The sequence below is a fragment of the Eretmochelys imbricata genome, chromosome 17 (genome assembly GCF_965152235.1).
Source record: "Eretmochelys imbricata isolate rEreImb1 chromosome 17, rEreImb1.hap1, whole genome shotgun sequence".
In the NCBI taxonomy this organism is placed as follows: domain Eukaryota; kingdom Metazoa; phylum Chordata; order Testudines; family Cheloniidae; genus Eretmochelys; species Eretmochelys imbricata.
In genome coordinates this window covers 10,132,916-10,152,588 of record NC_135588.1, presented here as the reverse complement: position 1 = coordinate 10,152,588, position 19,673 = coordinate 10,132,916, and the positions used below count along the sequence as shown (strand labels likewise).

Here is a 19,673-nt window from a genome sequence, read left to right as displayed (position 1 = left end):
CCTTACACCAAGGCTGAATTTGGCCAATTAGTATAAATGAGTTGGGTTCAGTTTTAGGGTTGTTGCTTTGTTTGCTTCAGAGGGGAAAAAAGACACCAGTAATTTCTGTGGTTCACTAATATAATTTTGACTCAGCTTTTCTGTAAGAAGGAAGCAGGAGACACCCCAGTTCATTGTTTTGGTATTTAACAAATTAAGAGCCCCCATCTTAATCCCACTAGAGTCAAGCAAGCACTGAGGGTTTCCCAAATAAGTCTTGAGTCAGCTGACCTTCAGGATTGTTAAAGTGTATGGGGTCATATCCTACTGGGAGACACACTGATAGAACTGGGGTCTAGGTGCCTGTATTCTGAAGATCACAGGGCTGATCCTGCATGAGGAAGATCAGTGGAAGCTTTGCCTTAGACTTCAGCGCATTCTGGATGTGAGTGGGGAGAAACAGCCACGATGAGCTATGTGAAAATCTCTTTGGGTAACATTTTCAAAAGCACCTTTGTGACTTAGACTTCTAAGTTCCTGTCCCTTTTGAAAACGGGATTTCTGCTCCTGGGGCCTTGAAAATGGGACTTGGGCACTTTTGCAGATTTTACTCATTTCCTCTCTTTCGGGCCCATAATCAGGGCTAAAGGCCTCTCCTCATTCACAGCCAACACTGACGTAGAATGCAGTTGTAATTAGCCACCTAGAACTGGAAGAGTCTTTATCCCATTTGCAGTACCCTGTGCCTCACTGCTGGTTTAAGGCTTCAGAAAATGGAAACATCTGTCAAGATCAGCTATCTTTCTTTCTTTCTTTCTTTCTTTCTTTCTTTCTTAAAATTGGTCACTATCTGATGCATTAACTTTACATGTATAGTCCACTGTAATAATACGAGGTTCCATAGTGGTACTTTGTTTGCTACACCTTTGTGTATCAGGAAGACTGCATTGACATGCATCTTTTTCCTTCTCTGGTGATCAGTATATTGAAGGGTTCCAATACTCTGTTTGTGGGTGCTAGCAGAAAAGGACAGCTTATGTTTTCTTTCTTACGTGACTTCAGTATTCCCCTGTGATGCAAGGTATTGCTGGCTTTTATCCATTTCTCCTCTATTAGTCGCTCTTTTTCAGGTGGTGCTGCTCTTCAGAATGCCCATGTCTCCCTCAGAATAGGAAGCGCAATCTGCCATCCTGTTTGGAGATATTTTGGTACATTAATGTTTTAGGGCCTGGCATAAAGCCAGAACAAGTGAGCTCGACGGAGGTGTTGGGATAGGGAGTGTTTACTTGCCCGTCCCAAGCCACAGAGCATCCGTGGTATGGTACCACCATGGTAACCCTGTCCGCAGCCACCAGGCTGCCCTTCCCCAGATTTTGGGCAGCAGATCACTGTAGTTACAGATTCACTGGCCACATCCCTTCAGTGGCCAAACCACAGCTCTCAGGCCTCCTCCTGCACAGCAGTGCAAAGAGAGCTATGCCCGTTCCACCTCCTTTGCACCCTTTCCATAGCCCTGCTTCTGGATTTGATCATGAATCTCTTTAAATAGTTCTAGGAGAGATGAACTGAGGCTGAAGTCAGGAACCGAGAGTGACTCCTATTGCTCGGAAGGCAGGTTACAGCACAGAAGAAACAAGGGACTCCCTCAGACTGGGATAGAGGAGGGGAGTGGAAGGAGTATTCAAGCTCATGCAGCTGCTTTGGCGGAATGCCCCTACTAGGGCTCTGAACTGGCTGCTTTGCTGCTTCATCAGCTTATGTTTCATACATTTTGTATGTGCTCTGCATCCGTGATTCATTTGCCGATGTCCTTAAGAGAGCCTCTTTGCATGTCAGCATTTGCCACGCACGTACAGTCAGAGTGTTCTGGCATGGAGCTTAGGAAGTCAGCAGGGTGGAAGCACTGTGCTGGGAAGGACCTGACTTTCACATTCCACAGGAATCAGATCCACAGGAATCAGATTCGTTTCTTGGGTCTTAATTTCTGAGTTTTGTTGGGGGGGATGTAGAATGAAGTGTCTGGTTTGTTTGAAACAAAAAACACTTAACGAACTTAGACTCGTTCAAGAGGCCGGGTTATGTTTGCATAGAGCCAAAGTAGTTTTATGGGAGAAAACATGTATACGGTTATTTTTCTTCTTCTTTCCATTGATAATCATTCCTCCTCTCTTCCCTGCCACAGGCTATGACCCCCACAGATCAAATCTGAGATTTAGATAATGGAGAATGCAAACTGCCCGGAGTTTTCAGCAGCGGTTGTGCCTTGCATTCTAATGGGTTCCAAACTGTGCACATGCAGAATTCACTTAAATGCAGCCATGTTTGGGAGACAGCAACACTCAGATGGGTAAACAAGCCATAGAGCACGTCGGGGAGGGGGAAATGTGGATGTGGGGCAAACCCTTTCTCTTATGAAAAGTGGAGTGGGATCTTTAGTATTCATTGAGACCAGATGTGATCTTGGTTTTCTAAAGGCCTCATCTGAAGGACCCTGTATGGGGTGAACTCCATGGAATATGAAATATCTGCCTTGGAACGACTGAGTTTATCCTGCGGGGATTTGGATCTGTCATTTTGGGGAGTCTAGGTATTTGAAAACTGAGAGCAGAATTTGAACCACTGTGTCCTTGAAGCAAAGACTTTCCATATGAGACCGCTGCCCGGGCAGGTCGAAGTGTCTGACTGACCCATATATTCCAGTGTCTCTTCTATAATCTGTCTCACCTTGCTGCTGTCATCTCTTCTGTGGACCCATCCAAAGCGGAATATGGACCAGAGAAAGATGGAGTTCCAGAGGGTGTGACTTACACAGCAGAATCAATTTACTTGACAAATCAGGGCTCTGGCTGCAAGTCATTTCACTGTTGAATGCTTAGGACCTGATCCTGAGAGGCACTGAGCACTCAAAACTCCCACTGGAATTAAAGAGAGTTGTAGGTGCTCAGCACTTCTCTGGATCAGAGAGAGCCCATTAGAGAGCCCATTTTTCTACCATTAAACAGGGATGAGTCTCAGGAAGCCTGCTCTGTTACCTAGTTGATTTGGATCACCTACTTGGTACTAGAATCAGCCACTAAGGACTTTTCTCCATCTCTCATGCACAGCATTGCAGAGTTTGCCCGGTGGATTATGGGATTTTTTTCACATTGCTCTGAAGCATTCAGCAGAACCCACTGCCAGAGACATGGTGCTGACCTTGGCAGACTATAAGTTCACTCTAATGTGGCAAATCTTACATTTCTAAGAGCATGGTTTCATGAGCTTTGCAGGCAACTGTTAGTGTTTGTCAAGGAGGGGAGGAAGCAGTATTTAGAAGTTTCTTGCACAATAAATTGTGTTGCGTGCTTCTCCTTATTACATCAACTGGTCCAGTGCCACCTATTCTAGATTGCAATTAACACGATTCCCACAAGTTTTGGTTGACAAATCCAGTAAGTTTTTATGATCTAAACTATATACAGAAACAAAAGCATCACCAAACAAATGGTAGGTGAGATTATTACAATGTGAGCCACAATTTGCCTTGGCTACTGCAACATAGATTATGCTGCTCTGTTAATTGGTGCTGTTGTCCTACGGTAAGGGACCAATCTTGCAAAGTCATGAGTGGTCAATGCATCTCATGACTGGGACCTACATTTTCAGCAGGACTTTCTGTTGAGAACAGTGGTCACTGTGTTTTTCGGTAATGAACGGTCCCTTGCTGGGTATGTAAAGGCTAAGCAGATCATAGCTCCATATAGATATTAAGCTCTGGGTCAAGATTTTCAACAGTGATTAGTTGTTGGGTTTTTGTGTGTGTGTTTTGTGTTCGTTTTTGGTGCCCAACATCAGACAGCTTAAAGGGGTCTGATTTTTAGAGGGGGCAGCTCAGCATTTTCTGAGAATCAGGCCCCTTGAAGGCATCTTAATTTGGGCACCCAAAACCTGAAGGACATGAAATCACTAAGTCACTTTTGAAATTCTTGGCCTTAGCCCTATAATTAAATACAGAAGATTTCAGTGATAATAAGGTACACTGCAGAAATATATTCTGCTTAAACAGAAGCAGAAAGAAAGTCAGTGGAAGGATCTCTCTCTCTCTCTCTCTCTCTCTCTCCCTCCCCCTCCCCTTCCCTCCTTTTTTTAGGTAAAATCCTCTTGTTGGGGTATTTTTGTTGGTTTGTTGTTCTTGGATTTTTTGGCCTGATTGGTTGATAAGCTTGCCTGTTATAAGTCTTATAGGGTTTTTTTGGTTTGGTTTTTATGGAGGGGGCATGTTAGTAGCTGGGGATGTTAATGATGGAGTGTCGTCCTTGGTATGGTGGAAAACCCTTTTTGAAGAGGAAGGTTTTGCAGGTTTTTCTAAAGACAGTTAGACCCTGGAGTCTCCTGTGTCCTTTGGAAGTTCGTTCCATGGCTGGCTCCTTTCAACCGAGAATGCTTTGTCCCCATGTCTCAGGCACTGCATCATGGGTTTTGTGATCTGCATTGTCCAAGAGAGCCACAACTGCCTTGACAGTTCAGAGATCAAAATTAGGCCATTAATGTCGCTGAAGGTTATTCCTAGCCTAGTATTTTGTAATTTGAGGGGATGTAGGCCACAGTTGCTGCCGTTTATTTTGATGTAAAGCTATTAAGACTTTCCAAAGGAGAAATAACTATTAAACCACACACACACCCCTTATTTACTCAGACCAGTGGCTATACTGGGCTAAATTCAGACCTAATGCAAGCAGGTGCAGTTCTACTGATGTCTATGTAGTTGCATTTACTTATATCTGATTTGATTTTGGCCCATTAATCACTTCATTTCTGGTGCTGTGCTCAGACACTGGGATCAGCACTATTCCTAGTATGGGGGAGATTCCATAGGATTGACCAAGCAGAGCGTTCTGTTTTTTATGGTTGTCACCAGCCCTCTCACTTACTGTGAGGATTAGAAGGTGTAGCCTTGACTGGAAACTAGTGATAAAGTGAAGACAACTGGCAGAAGCTAGGAATGGGCGACAGGGGATGGATCACTTGATGATTACATGTTCTGTTCATTCCCTCTGAAGCACCTGGCATTGGCCACTGTCGGAAGACAGGACACTGGGCTAGATGGACCTTTGGTCTGACCCACTATGTTCGTTCTTATGTTCTAATGACAAAGGCAATGGGCGTGTCCTGGTTACAGTGGGTCACATTTTTATTTGTATTTCTTCCATTGCTTTCTTCATCTTGTCCTTAGACTTTAAAGAGAAAGGAGAAGGAATATGAACACGAGATGGAGCGGTTGGCAAGGGAGAAGATTGCTACCCAGCAGCGACTGGCCGAACTGAAGAACGAATTGAGCCAGTGGATGGACATCCTGGAAATTGACAGGATTATTCGACAGACAGTTCAGCCAGAGGATGACCAGGCATCTACCTCGACTGCATCAGGTACCATTAGCTTCTCTGTTATTGCTGTGGCATTGCCAGGTGCTAGTTTGACCTTGAAACCATGTGAAACAACTTGAGTTTCCTCTCAGCTTCATCCCAGACCTATGAATGTGATGGTAAGCGATGGAATCTCCTTTCAGGGTCATTAAGACTTTTGACTAAACCAGCCCATGTTTTGGTTTTGTAACAGAACTTGGAAGCGGACAAGTTTCAGCTGGTGAAAAGCTCCATTTTAGCCCGGTCCACGCTAGCAGAAATATTCTTCCCAGCACAGTTTAACACTGTCAGCCAAATTGCTTTCACAGCCAGGTAGCTGCATCCACACTGCCTTTCTAAGGACCATTGTTGCATCCGACCATGTGAACAATGTTTTCCAAATGCTGCTGGAGGATTCAAATATGGTTGTGGGATGTGTTTATGTGTTACAGAATAGTATGTGTTTGCAAACCCTGCTTATCTGGTTTTAAATTATGCAAAGTGCACTAGGTATTTCAGGCCTCTCCTGGAGGAATCTGGAGATGGAATTGAATGGGATTTTTTCATGCCCATTAACAGGTGGGTAATCGTACATCCAATGCTGAAATCAGGCTTAAAGCAGAGTGGCCTGGTGATGAGAACACAGAATTGGGAACCAGATGATCTGAGTTCTAGTCACACCAGTTTGGCCCAGGTTTTTGTCCTCCATTTTTGGGGGCCCAGCTTCACAGCCCAGTGCTTGATTTTCAGAGTGCAGAGCACTGGAAGCTCCTGCGGACTTCCTCTGGAGCTGTGGGTGCTTGGCACTTCTGGAAATCAGGCACAAAGTTTCTTGGGTTCGGAATCCGAAATCAGAGAGCACGTATGTAAAAGTTGTCCTCAGCTTGTCACACGGGGCGGGGGGGAATCATTCTTGTCCACCTCCATAGCACAGTGATGGTCTTGCATGAGAGGTTCTGTGTACGTACAAAGTGTTATTATTTGTAAGTGCTGTTTTGCCCACTAAAATCTGCATGTTGGATGTCCTACATTGTGAGACTCAGCTCCCCGCATTCAAAACCCAGTTGTAATGTAAGGCCAGCGCGCATTCCTGCTTGTTAGAACTGAGCAAATAGAAAGCAACAGGTGTATTTGCACTGAAATCTCAGGGTTTCTTCTGCCATGTAGAGAAGAGCCTTTAGAAGGGCACTGAATGGAAGAAGACGTCACCAGTGCTTTTGAACAGTTTAATGAGCCTTACCGTTGTTTGAAAAGGACCCATGATGAAAAGTAAAGGGTTGTTAATGGAGGCAAAACGTTTTCACATACATCTGCCCTGTAACGAGTTTATCAGTAAGATAGATGGGGCCATGCTTTTGGCTTGACTTGTGATCTGCCATATGGAGAATAGACAGTTCAAGGGCACGCTTTGGCCAAGGTTAGCACTCTGTAACTATTTGTATCAGTCCCTTCAAACAGTAATGGAATCCGCTTGTGAAACTACAGGCAGTTGATACAGCAGCAGCTGGACAGGGAAAACCGGAGTTTACCAATGCTCTCCAGGTTCTTGTACTATGCCCATCACCATGGTGTCTGAGCACCAACAGACTCATAATTTAGGCTGATGGAAATGAGGAACGATATCAGCCATCTGCAGGAAGGATCTCTTAAAGGGTTGGGAAGAGGGAAAGGTCTTCCCTAGTTCTCCCAAGCCACCGCATCTTTCAAAATATGTAATTGCCATTACATTACTCGCTTTAGAATGAGTAATGCAAAGTACCACGCTCAAGGTCCCGGTCTCACGGGGGTCCCCACAGTCCTGTACTGACTCAGCAGTTCACTGGCTGGACCAATCTCCCTTTTCCGTAGCCAGAGGATAAGGAAACTAGCTGCCATATTTCCCCATCTCAGCTTCCTTCCTGATCTGAGACGAGAGGTGCAAATGGATGAAATGACTTGGCGGAACGTAAAAAGAAGAGTCCCAATTAGCAAGGTCTCTCTAGGACAAGAAAACTCCCCAGGTTAGGATTTGGCCTAGTCCTATAACCCTGGGGCATGCAGACTTCCATCTGTTTCCCATGCAGCCTCTCTTTATAACCTCCCCTGAGCACCTGTGAAGCTGAGACGGAATCCATCCCTTGTAAAGAGAGGACCGAGTACTGTCCCTGCTGCCATCATGGGAGGCAACTCTCCCTGTCTGATTTCTCTCCCCCCTGCCTGGCATCTTCAGGGCACCACTCTCAATTGGGGCGTCTCACTTTTCTAAGGCTGGCTTTGCCCTGCTGTGAGCATCCCCCCCTTGGCAATCGAGTGGGAGTGGGGAGAAGTTGGCTGCAAGGGTTGGTCGAGCCTATGTTCAAAGGAAGACGTTGAACTTGAGTGTAGTTGGGTTACCTTCATGCTTTCGAGTGATAACTCTGTGTTACAGGTATAATCGGTTCCTCCCTTCGTGCCCTGGAGGTGAGGCTGGATAGTCAGGCTCATCCTCGGCTGTTCTGTTTACCCCAGTTTCTTCCTTTCTTTTTTTCCAGAAGGCGAAGACAACATTGACGAAGACATGGAAGACGACAGGCCCATGAACTCCTTACCAAAACTAACCCAGCGCCAACATCCCGAGCTACTGAAAGCTGTCCCTCCAAATGCTGCTTCGCACCACCCGGCCGCCTTGCCTCAGCACCTGCCTCTGCATCAGAAACAAACCCCGCCCCATGCGCCGCCTCCCCTCCAGACCCAGGCACTGGTCCAGCCGCAGGCGATCGTGCCCGCACAGACTCACATTGTGGCGGCCTCGACGGTGCAATCGACTGTTATCGCCCACACCGCCACCACCCACGCGTCAGTCATCCAGACTGTCAACCATGTGATTCAGGGTCCACAGACCAAGCACATCGCTCACATTGCACCTTCCACGTCCAGCCCCGTGCAACTCACCACTGCTGCTCAGCCTATCGGCCACATCACTGTGCACCAGGCAACCATAAATCGCATGACCCACCTCGGCCAGCAGTTACCCATTTATCCTCAGCCAGTGGCCGTCAGCCAGCCGGTCGTGAGCCACATCGCTCACACGATTTCTCACCAGCAAGTGAATGGAACCACAAACCTAGGCCAGCAAACGGTGATGGCCAAACCTGCTGTAGGAACCCAAGTTGTCCACCATCAACAGTTAGTTGGGCAAACAGTGCTAAACCCGGTAACTATGGTCACCATGCCATCATTCCCTGTGAGCACGCTGAAGCTGGCCTAGAACAGGAAGCCCACTGGCAAAGTCTTTGGCAGGCCACCTTTCCTGAAACTCCATACATTCCAACCACGTCCGATTCCAAGGGAGAAAAGTGCAGGAACTCTGTGAACAGGGGAAGAGTGACACAGCTAAGGTTGGGACTGCCAAGTCCATCCTTAATCTTTTAATAACCAACCTGGAAGTGGTAATGAGAAACGGGGCTTCTCTGCACTTGAATTTCGCGAATCAGAGAAAACTTTAATGACAGTTGTTCATAGTGATTTTTTTTCCTTTTACGTGTAATCAGTGAAATATGAATATGATGTTCTGAAGACTTTAATTTTCCCCTTTCATGTGTTGCTTCTTTGTAGAATAAAAAAGTCTGATGTCTTTATTGAGACATTGCGTAGAATGGGAAAAAAATCATAGAAGTCTATATTTATATGTATATGTATCTGCCCAAAGCTACATATATATAAATAAATATAACAGTGGAGAAGGCCTTTGGCAAGGTTGATTGTTTGCAGGATTTTTAGACAACTTAAATGTTAATTTTTGGAGGAAGAAAGCAGAGTGTTCTCTTTAAAAAAAAAGAAACTTTAAAGACAGATGGTTTAGTGGACCAGAGTACAAATATTTGATGACAAATTTAAAAAAAAAAAAACATGTTAAAGGTATTTCCCTTCAGTATATTACATTTCAGTAAACCATCTGAAATCACTGTGACTTGTTATGGCATTTAAAGGAAATTCTCTGTCCTGTTTAATAAAAGGAAAAAGAATACACAACCGGACTTCATTTGTTGGGATTTCATAAATGACTCCATTTACACAGCTTTGTCAAAGGAAAATTTCACATTTGTTATTTTCATGGTTTAAAAATGTTTTGTTTTGGGTTTGTTTTTGTTGCGAATGCAATAATGGATTTCACAGACCGCTCTGTGCACGGCTCTATCTATTTCAAGATGCCTCACCCCAGGCCCATTCCCTAAAAGGATTCTGACAGAAGCAGTTATTTAGAACTAGTGGCTTTGCAATATACTTCGCCAGTTGGGTGGAATGGAACCTGGGACAAGAAAGCCGCCAAAAATGAGGTTGATTTGTGGTGGTTTTTCCCTGAACGTGACCACGTTTTAGTGCAGGATAGTGAACGGATTAGAAAATGGATAAATGTGCATGTGACATGCTCCAAAGGGCGAGAGCTTTGAAAAAAAATAAAATGAAATGGACTTTAATTTTGTATAGGATAACAGTATATTCCAGTAAATCAGTATATAGAACCTGACAGTGTGTCTTACAAAATACAGTGAAATCTGACTAAAGAGCAACCCCCTTCTTATCTGAAGTGACTACTTTAAAGCATCCCAAGGTTTCTGGTATAATTTTGTTCCATCTTTTGTGGCTGCCGAACCAGAGCCCATTGAGGTCAGTGGCAAATTTCCCATTGACTTCAATGAGACACAGATTTTCTACAGGTACTTGCCATTCTCTTCAGTGGTTGCTTAAGACACGTTTAATTATCTGTTGTTTGAATCTTCTGTTCCTTGTCCCGCTTCCCATGTCGTTCTATTGCTAATGTTCTCCTTTTTCCTTTTTCTTTTTTGATCTGTAATTCTGTTGCAGACAAAACTCCCACTGCAGTGAGGGGAAGTATTGTGTGTGTCAGGGCCAGGGGACGGTGGTCCCTGTGCAAACATCTGTCCTTTCTTATCATGTTACTGTCTGGAAATGGCTAGTAGCGGGAGTAAAGGTGCAATGAACTCAACCTCCTTTGGAAGTGACACCAACCCAGATTAGGATGTAAGGCGTGCGTTGACTAGTCAAGTGATTGGATACCTTCACCACCCTAGCCACTTCATGTGCAAATTTGTTTCTGAGTTGAGATCTTCCCCAGGAAATGGATCCTTTTGACTGTATTTGTCCAAAACTCCCATTCACTTCAGTGGGATTTGCACCAGAGTAAGGCCCGCAGGATATGACTCTCTGGCATCATCAGAGTCAGGTAGTTGCCATACAGTCGTTTAAGTTTAATTCGAAAATCTACCCCTGCCCCACACTACTGTTGGAACTGCTGGAAGGAGTGGTTGCTGCTAGCACAGATCTAACACTGTTTCCCTTGCCCATGTAGACAAGGGTATTTCTCCTAAGAATTGTGGTAGGCCTGTGTTTATAAAACCTTGTGTGAAGTGAGGAGCACAGTTATCAGGGGAAATAATCCCTGTTCACAATGGCATGAGCGCTTAGCACACTGTCAGTTACAGAGCAGTCAGATTTTAAAGCGAATTAGGCCCTATCCCCAAACCACCTTTTTACAGATTTATTCCTAGTCACTACCAATGTACTGTTAACATTGTGGAGATAACAGAATCGCTACAGAGTTATTTGTTCCTTTATACATTCAGATGCTTTCTTGCTAAGGTTGTATTTCTTGTGTGAGTTGGAGCCTTTGATGGACCTCAGCAGAGATCTAGAGTTAGCCAGCAGGACAGTGACTTTTCATCAGAGAGCCTCGAAAGCATGGAATATGTGTGGCAGGGTTGCCTGCCTGTTTAGGAATAACTGTGTGGCTTTGTCTCTTGTAGCTATCAAGGGGCAAAGGGGGAATAGAGCTCCCACCTGCCCTTTGCACAAGTCCAGTTGTTGGATCTCTAAAGGATAACAAAAGCAAAACAGGGAATCCCAATTCGTGCCGACGACGTTTTTCAAAAGACAAGAGGCTCCGATCCTGGGGCTAGAGCTCATTTGCACATGGCGACTGCGATGACCCATACAAATTGCCAGCTAGGACAAATGTGGCTAGTGAGTGCCTAGTTGAGGACACCCTATGGGTCCAATCACCACAGGATTGGACCCACAATTATCGATATCTGCAGGAAATACAATAATTGCACGTGCAACTTTGGGTGCTCCTGCACGCATGTTTTTGCATATGGATCTGCTCTCTCTGTGTTGGAAAATATGGCCCAGGAGGGACGCCTGAGAGCCTTTCGTAAAACCCCCTGGATAACGAACAGTGAAATAGACACACAGTTACTCCTAACAACACTGACCCTCCAGTCAGAGTTTTCTCTAGTGAAAAGTGTTGGAGGTGAAAAGGAGGTGCTGCTTTCATTTTACACAGGGGAGTACATTTTCTTGTGGGTTCTTTAATGGCTTTTATTGCGTGGGTGTGTCATCTTGCCGGCCTTCAAATCGTTTTCTCCTTCTCTCTGTAGATTAAGATGTGGTGGTGACCGTAGGCGTGATGATGGGGTAACATCCCCGTTTCAATTCCTGTAATTTAGTTCTGCCGGAGGTCCCTTTCAGTGATGTTAACAAGTAAGGCTCCTCCCATCTGGCCAGACCTGAGCCAGTCAACTCGTCTGGGGCTATGTCTATGTTAGCACTTTTGTCGGCAAAACTTTTGTTGGTCAAGGGTGTGAAAAGAACACCCTACTTGGTGTGGACTGGTGTGGACAACGGATACAACTCTGCTGTTGTAAGATCTGTAGTGTAGACATAGCCTGGACATCCTGGACCAACCCCATACTCATTCACGTTCTCCATGACAACCCGAAATACTGGGTTCTGTTTTTTTCCAAATCAACTATTTTCTTTCTGTCCTAGGGTGGGAATCCCAACCCTGACTCTTCTGCCATCAACTCTGCCATTCCCATTGAAAAACTTCAGAGTTACTCAAATGCTTCTTAGAAATCAAGTTCAGTACTGTATCGCAAGGGGCACTTTAGAAATGTCTCTTCTCCTCTGAGATGTGTGTTTTCCCTATGGAGAAAGCTATATATAAATAAATATATATCTATATATCTATATCTGTACACTTTGGGCTTCAGAAGATCAATATGTCCCAAAATAAATAAACAAATAAATATGAAGTTTACAAGAAATCTCTTCTGTTGTTGAATAATATTAGTTACTGGTAATCCTACCACAGAGAAGGCAGTAAAAGTGGGCAGACTGCTGCTGTCGTTTAAGACCTGATTCAAAGCCCATGGAAGTCAGGGGAAAGGTTTTCATTGACTTCAGTGGTCTTTGGATCAAGCACTTGAACTGCAGGGTTTCCTGACTCAGCAGCCTTTAAACAAGCCCTGGTGCATGTGTAACACTGTGTCCAGTGGAGGATGTACCCCAAGGTAGGGTACTGAGAACAAGCAGTCGGAGGGTCGGTCAGTTTCACTCTCTTGTTTCAAGCTAATTTCTAAAACTAACCTGCTGTGTGGGCTACATCTAAACGCCGTCCAGCAGGAATTAAAACAAACTAGCTTTAAAAAAATCACATGCTCAAAAAAAAAAAAAAAATCGTGTAGCGGACACATTAAATATGGGGCATGATCCTGACCTCACATAGATGTAAATCCAAAGTGGAGCTCAACCAGTCTGAGATTAGAATCTGGTCCCATTTTCCAGCCTTGTGCACCTTGCATAATCCCTTATACTTGTGCCAAGTAGGTGTAAAGCGTTCCCATTCTGGTTTGTACACTCTGCACTCCCATTGTGCAGGGCTGAATGACGATACACCGAGCAAAACATTGGAGAATCAGGCCCACTGGTGCTTGACGCCCTGTGATTCATGATAGCAAACACACACACAGAGTACCCTGTTCTTAAAGGCATTGCTGTTGTCCAAGCTGGTGTTGGACAGGCCCTGATTTCTCCCTTTCATAACCTACAAATTGCTGGGGCTTTTAAAAACAGATCAAAGCTGCATCTGTAGCTTTAAAATAATAATAATAATAAATAATAATCACTTTTACCTGATGTCAAACTTAAAAAAAAAGAAGGATAGTGGCTGGAATTTTTAAAGGCTAAGTCACGTAGAAGCAGAAGTCCTAATCGCTTTCAGTAGGATGTCTGCTCCTAAGTCACTTAGGCACTTGTGAAAAAAGCACCCAGGATACACAGAATGTAGTGTGTGCATTGGGGAATTGTGTTGGCTGCAAAATATCTTTCATTTACTCAGATTGGAGTGAGGAGCTTAATTCTGCCACCTTCAGTGGAGTAGCACTTTCTCATGCATGTAGCTCCCCAGATATCGATGGCAGTGTTAGGATAAGCATTGCTCAGTGTGGGTAAAGGTGGTGGAATCAATCTCCGTAGAAAAGCTTTCCTCGTCGGTTCATGAATTCAGAGCTCATGAGCTTGAGTTACTAACATTTTGTTGCCTCTTGGTAATTTATGGCCGGATCCTGAAGTCTTGACTCATGGCTTTTTCAGATAAAACTCAATAAAGGCCGAGAAGAGACATCAAGATTTAGGACCTGATCATGCTGCCAGTTGTGGTACTTAATACCACTCAAGCTCCTGGTAATAATGGCTATGCCTGGGAGCACAGCAGCCTTCGGCTCTGCTCCGGCGCCAGATGGAGCGCAAACAAACTGTTGCATCCAGATGGAGTGCTCCAAGTGGGACCAGCAACCCGCCTGCACGTTGTCAATTGCACGATCAGGGCGTCCGTGTGCTTCAGACAGGAGTGTGATGAGTGCAGCCTTTACATCAAAGTTTCCAACGTGAAAACCTGCACTACTATATGAAACTAAAAGAACTCGTTTTAGATGAAGCTAAGTCCGACCATTTGCTTTAGCGTTCCTTTTTAAACCAGGCCTTTTTTCCTCTTGTGTTGAATTTGTAAGCAGACTGAGCAAGAGAAGGAATTTTAATGACTAACAATCTGCAGGGCAGGTAGTGTCTGTTTTTTTGAGCCTGGCTTTTGAACATATTAGGTAGATTTGAAAGCTAGTTGTGACCAAAAAGTTTCTTGTACATTTTACTATAATATAAACAAAGATAATCATAACTTACAAAGGCTTTTATGAAGACCACCCATATAGAAGGAATCAAGTACAGCATTTGTGTTTTCCAACCGGCCCCTAAAGTGATTAAGATGAGGCTTTGGTTTTGGCATGGGAAATTATCTGCTTAATCATAACCCGTCCGCTTTCTATGTCCGGCATTCAGTCTGCAATTAAATCCTCTCTTTGCTCCATCATTGGCGATTTCATTTCTCCAAAGCAATAAACCCACAGCAGGGGAATACAGCAGTTGTTCATTGTCCATTTGGGACCTAGTATTCCCCAACGACGATGTGAGAGTTTGACGTGCTCAGGAGTGCCAGACTGGGGCCCTTAACAATACTAAGGGACACCTGCAGGGACAATAATTGGAGTATAAACTCCGTATTCCAGTTGAATTACAGTGTAGAGGGGAAAAGACTGGCAATATAGCTACATAATCGTGTGTATTTCTCTCTACATACACACGTGAGCTGTGTATGCCGACCGAGGGTGTGTACATATACACAGATGGGACCGAACCAAAACCTCAAATCTAAACACTCTCAAACTTTGGGGGAAATCAGATCTGGACCCCAAATTTTGTGTCCAGGCCTCATTTTGAGCGTGTGCATGTGTGTATGTGTATGGCTGTGTTCTAATTAAATGCAGGCTATCCAATGAAAAATACTAAATTCTCTGTGGTAAGACTTTAGTCTGATAATGGAAAATGCTAAATAAAACCACATACTGCTGTTAGCAGCTGCAGGCCGCCAGGTTATATTAGTCCATCATTGAAATCCAAATGTTTGAAGAGCCTTAAATCTTCCTTGAAGGGAAATGTAAATTGGGAAGAAAACAGAGCTCTTTGGGGGCCGTTTTTTGTTTGTTTGGCTACAAGGGTCTTGTTGGGTGGGAAGGGAAAAAACAGTAGCATATTATTCTAGTTATTCAGGGTTTGATTCTGCATCATTCAAGCCAGTGGGAGTTTTGCCATTGTCCCCAGTAAAAGCAGGATCAAGCTTGCATAGTGCAGGGACAAAGGGAGGTTAATTCTTATTTTTCTTTTTCTTTTCTCTTTCCCCCACCATCGAATCTGATGGAAACAATGTTCCATCTACAATGCTTCTGCTTCCTACTTGTGTACAATTTATCCAGGTGGATCGGTGGGAAACTTAACAACCAGTTATGATTTAGTTTATTATTGCATCAGAAAAATAGCAGGTCCAAAGATCAGACGGGCTGTTGGATTCTAGTGTTTGCCTATTTGTCTTTCTGTTGTTGTGTTTGGGGGGGATTTTTGTATTAAAAGTGGCCTTTCGTAACAAAAATAAAAATAAATAAAATAAAATGCCTTTGAGTGGGTTAGATGGAGGCGAGACCGTATTGCTGCTTTTGTCCCTGTTGGTGTGATTGTCTGTTTGCACGCCTGTTTATAAACGTAGAGAAGTTCAAGCAAAGATTTTATTGTGTCTCTGATTTTTTGTATGTAGCCTGTGTCTCTTTTGGACTGATCTGCATCCTGAGTGAATTTTTTGCATTTAAAAAAAAAAAGTGTGACAATTGTTTCGGGTGTGGAGGGGCGGGAAAGGGGGATTTGAAGAACATCACCGTGTGTGTATGGGGATTTGGAGGGGGGGTGGGCAGGGAAAAGACTTAATTTGCCTCGTGTGAAAAAGATACATTTGATGTTTGTTTGTTTTTTCCCCTCTTGCTTTCTGTGATGTATATTAAGAAGGGTATTGAATAAAGGTAAACATTTCTTAGCTGGGTTACTGTGAGGTGCTGAAGGTCTCATCCAGAGCCCAAGGAGGTCAATGGAAGTCTTTCCATCAACGGCAGTGGGCTTTGGGTCCGACCCAGAAGGCCCCAATTCAGCACTCCCTTTCTATTCAGTAAAAGCACGTAAGCACCTGCTTAGGTCCCATTGACTTTCATGGGAGTTAAGCGCGTGCTTAAGTGCTTTGCTGAATAGGGATGGATTTAATCACATAGGTGAATACTTTGCTCAGGTGGGATGCCTTAACTCTCTTGTCGTCAAGGGGAGTTGAAGGTGCTTAGCAGCTGCTCACCCCTTTCATGGTCAGGCCCCCTAAGACTCTTCTAGAGTAACCAGTTACCATCGTAACCTTTTTATATTTATTTTTAAAGGACAGTGGAATTATAAAAGGAAAACCCCAATATTTTGGACCTGCTTTCAGACTCTCAGTGTTGGTGCAGATTAAAATTGATTCCAACACTTTTTATTTTTAGATTTATTCGTTAGTCAAAATATCATCTGTCGGGAGCAGACAATCGGAGCTAAGAAAGAGGTCGTCTTTTATAAATGTATTATTTTGAGAGTTCTTTCCTATTTGTGGCTTTGTTTCTCCTCCTCTGTTTTATAGTTGTTTTTTTTTAAGAAGTCCCAAACTTGAAGAGCCAACAAGATACCAACACAAACGCAGACTCATTTGCCAGGATCAGAGACGTGTAATCATGGGCAGTGGTTCAGGTGGATGTTCTTTTTCTCATTAAAGTGACGTGAAAATGTTGATCCTTTTCTGAACTCTAATTCTGGATTTCTACGCCAGGTTGCAAAAAATATCTTTGGCCTGATTCTCGTTTACCTGCAGGGCTAGTCACACTGTCCGGGCAGCGACAAGGGTCCTTAGAGTCGTTGTTAGTTACATTTATGCCCAGTTTATGCTGCTGGAGTGGTGTTAAGGGACTTCAGTGTAAATCAGAATAAATTCCATTAATCCAACCCCTTTCCTGGTGCTAATTACATTGTGAAATAGCATTTTTGGTGCTCTCCAGAATGTCCCAACTTCTTTCAGAGTGGCAGGCTGCATTACACAGGAAACCTACCAATAGTTTTGCTTCCAGGTAAACACGCTGACCCTCGTCCACCTCCTGCCTACCCATTGCCATCCTCTACTTTGGTACCTTTCTTGGTTCCTCACGCATCATGCTTTTCTTGTTCAGAAAGGCTGTAAACAATCAGTTCTCTCGACCAGGCTGCATAACACACACACACACGTGCTCAAACCAAAACATAAAGTATCACGGGCCCGATCCTGCAAGGTGCTAAGTGCACTTGTCGATGGGACAGCTCCCACAAGTAAAGGTTTCAGGATTTGGCCTGTACATGCACAGAAGAACTGATATGGACGCCTTACAGACATGATTACTACATTCCTGATTCAACAAAGCACTTAAACATGGGTTTAAATTTTATGCATGTGAGTGGTTCCATTGACTTCTATGGAACTATTCCCAGATGTGCTGAAGTGTTTTGCTAGATCAGGGCCCAGGGTGGGAGTGGAAAATCAAACCGTCCCATTCCCACACTTAAGTCTTCTAAGAAACCTTCTTTCTATATAGATAGAGATACAAATGTCTATGTCTAGATATCTATAGATAGATCATTTAAGCACCTTTGTGGCTAAAAGTATTTACCTTTATCAGCTCCGAGATCTTTTCATTCGGAATCCTTCGATTAAAGGCATTGGTTATAAATGCAAAGTTACTTCCAACGCTTGCCAGTGATTCAGTGGCAAGTAACCCTATTGTCCTTCTATTGAGCATCACAGGAAAGCCAAGCAATCTGAAACCAATCACACTGGGCAAATGCTGTCTTTGTTTACAGTGCAGACTTGTCACTGTGTTATCAATTTATTGAAATATTAAATATTGAAAAACCTAGACTGTAAAGATTTTTATGTGTTTGGATACATCTGCTCTGTGAAAAAAAAACTAATTTTGTACATATTGTATTTTTACTATTCAGCTGTATTATATTGGCTCTTCATGCTCCAGAATTTAGGTATCAGACATGAATAATATCCATGTAATAAGCACTTGCCTGAAATAAAATATAAAACTGAAATAAACATGCACTGAAACCTGAAAAAGAATTTTGCATCTTCATCCTTGTGCTTTTATATATGGATGCTCCAATTTATTTATAATTTCCCAATAATAACAATGACATTTGATTCCCCATCTGGCAAATATACATTATCGGGCTTCATGCTTGGGACTATTGATGGAAGTAACCACTATAGCTACTGGTATGAGTTTGCAAGATCAGGTCTTTGCTTTTCCCCCAGTGTATTGATATTTAATCTAGAAGCTATTCTCCCTAGTCTCCAGAATATGGTACATGCATCAAAACTGGAAAGAGAGGCAAACAGACATAAGCCTTTTTCAGTCATCAGCATTCCTCAGAGAAGGCCAAATTTTATTATAGGTCGAAAGCACAAATGAGAAGTCCTGGCCCCACTGAAATCAGTGGGATCAAATCAATGGGGTCACAATCACCTAACTTGTAAATAAGCATCGAGGGTCTTTCAGTCGTTCTTTTGGGAAGCGCTACTGGCTTAGGACTCATCTTCCCCCTGCTGGCTTCAGGTGAAAAGCAGCTGCTGACCAAGCTATGTTCTTTTTCTGGCCGGTAGTTTGCGTCACCGATTCCCCCTACTGCAATCACCCATCTTGATTGAGGGGCAGACTTTGATTTGATCACTGAAATTCCTCTGCCCAGTTAGAGCTGCAGTACTAGATCAAGGTTAATAATGTAAATTAATCCAATGCGCAGGATCCCGACCTCTGGCTGAATGCACCAGGCTTACCCTGGAAAAGATTTTGATTTCTCCATGGGCCAGATCCGGCTGCTCAAGATATTTGGACGTCTAAGTCAATGGAAATTAGGCACCCTATGTGGGTCAGAATCTATACTGGTTTTGCCATAGACCTCAAAGGGGCCAAAAATGTGACCTTCGGACTTCAAGGCCCATCCTATTGGAAATCAGACTAACAATTGCCATAATTAGGGACCACTGTTACCAAGGTCCTAGAATATTTTTTCTAACTGGTGTCAAAAGGATATTTTTTGCCTTACAGCTGTGTTGTTAAACTCTCCCCAAGGCTATTCCCCTCCCAGGTAATTTAGAGTAGGATGTCATAACATGATTATAAGCCACAAAAGCTCAGTCCACATGAGCCAGTGAATCCAGGCTAGGCCCCGGCTGCAGAATGTAACAGTTTCCGGCATGGTTTTTACTAGAGTGTTAAGGTCCTAATCCAGTGAAGTTCTGAGCAGCTACAGTAAGGTGCCCATAGGGACAGATCTTCAGCTGCCATTGGCCATTGCAGTCAAGGATCTGCCCCATAGACTCTAGTGAGATGGGAAAGGGGTTAAGTACTGGCAGGATTAGGCCAAAAACTTCCATTCCCTCCAACGCATCCTCAAGAAACTAAAAAAGGAAAAACCGATCCAATGTATATTCTAGTGCGGCTGCATTCCCGTCGTACGCCTTATTGAATGTGAGCAAATAAAGGGGGAGGGAGAAAGACTTTAGAG

General features: G+C 43.7%; 1 protein-coding gene across 1 annotated transcript in view; it reads left to right on the top strand.

Moving 5' to 3' along the window:
- The window catches only part of MNT (MAX network transcriptional repressor), a 67,141-nt gene extending 57,791 nt beyond the window's left edge, over window positions 1–9,350 (top strand). Inside the window, exons 5-6 of the mRNA XM_077836429.1 lie at window positions 5,192–5,384; window positions 7,871–9,350. Coding sequence (XP_077692555.1) covers window positions 5,192–5,384; window positions 7,871–8,586 — 909 coding nt within the window. The 3' untranslated portion in view covers window positions 8,587–9,350. The remainder of the gene's footprint in view (window positions 1–5,191; window positions 5,385–7,870) is intronic.
- The last annotated feature ends 10,323 nt before the right edge of the window (window positions 9,351–19,673 follow it).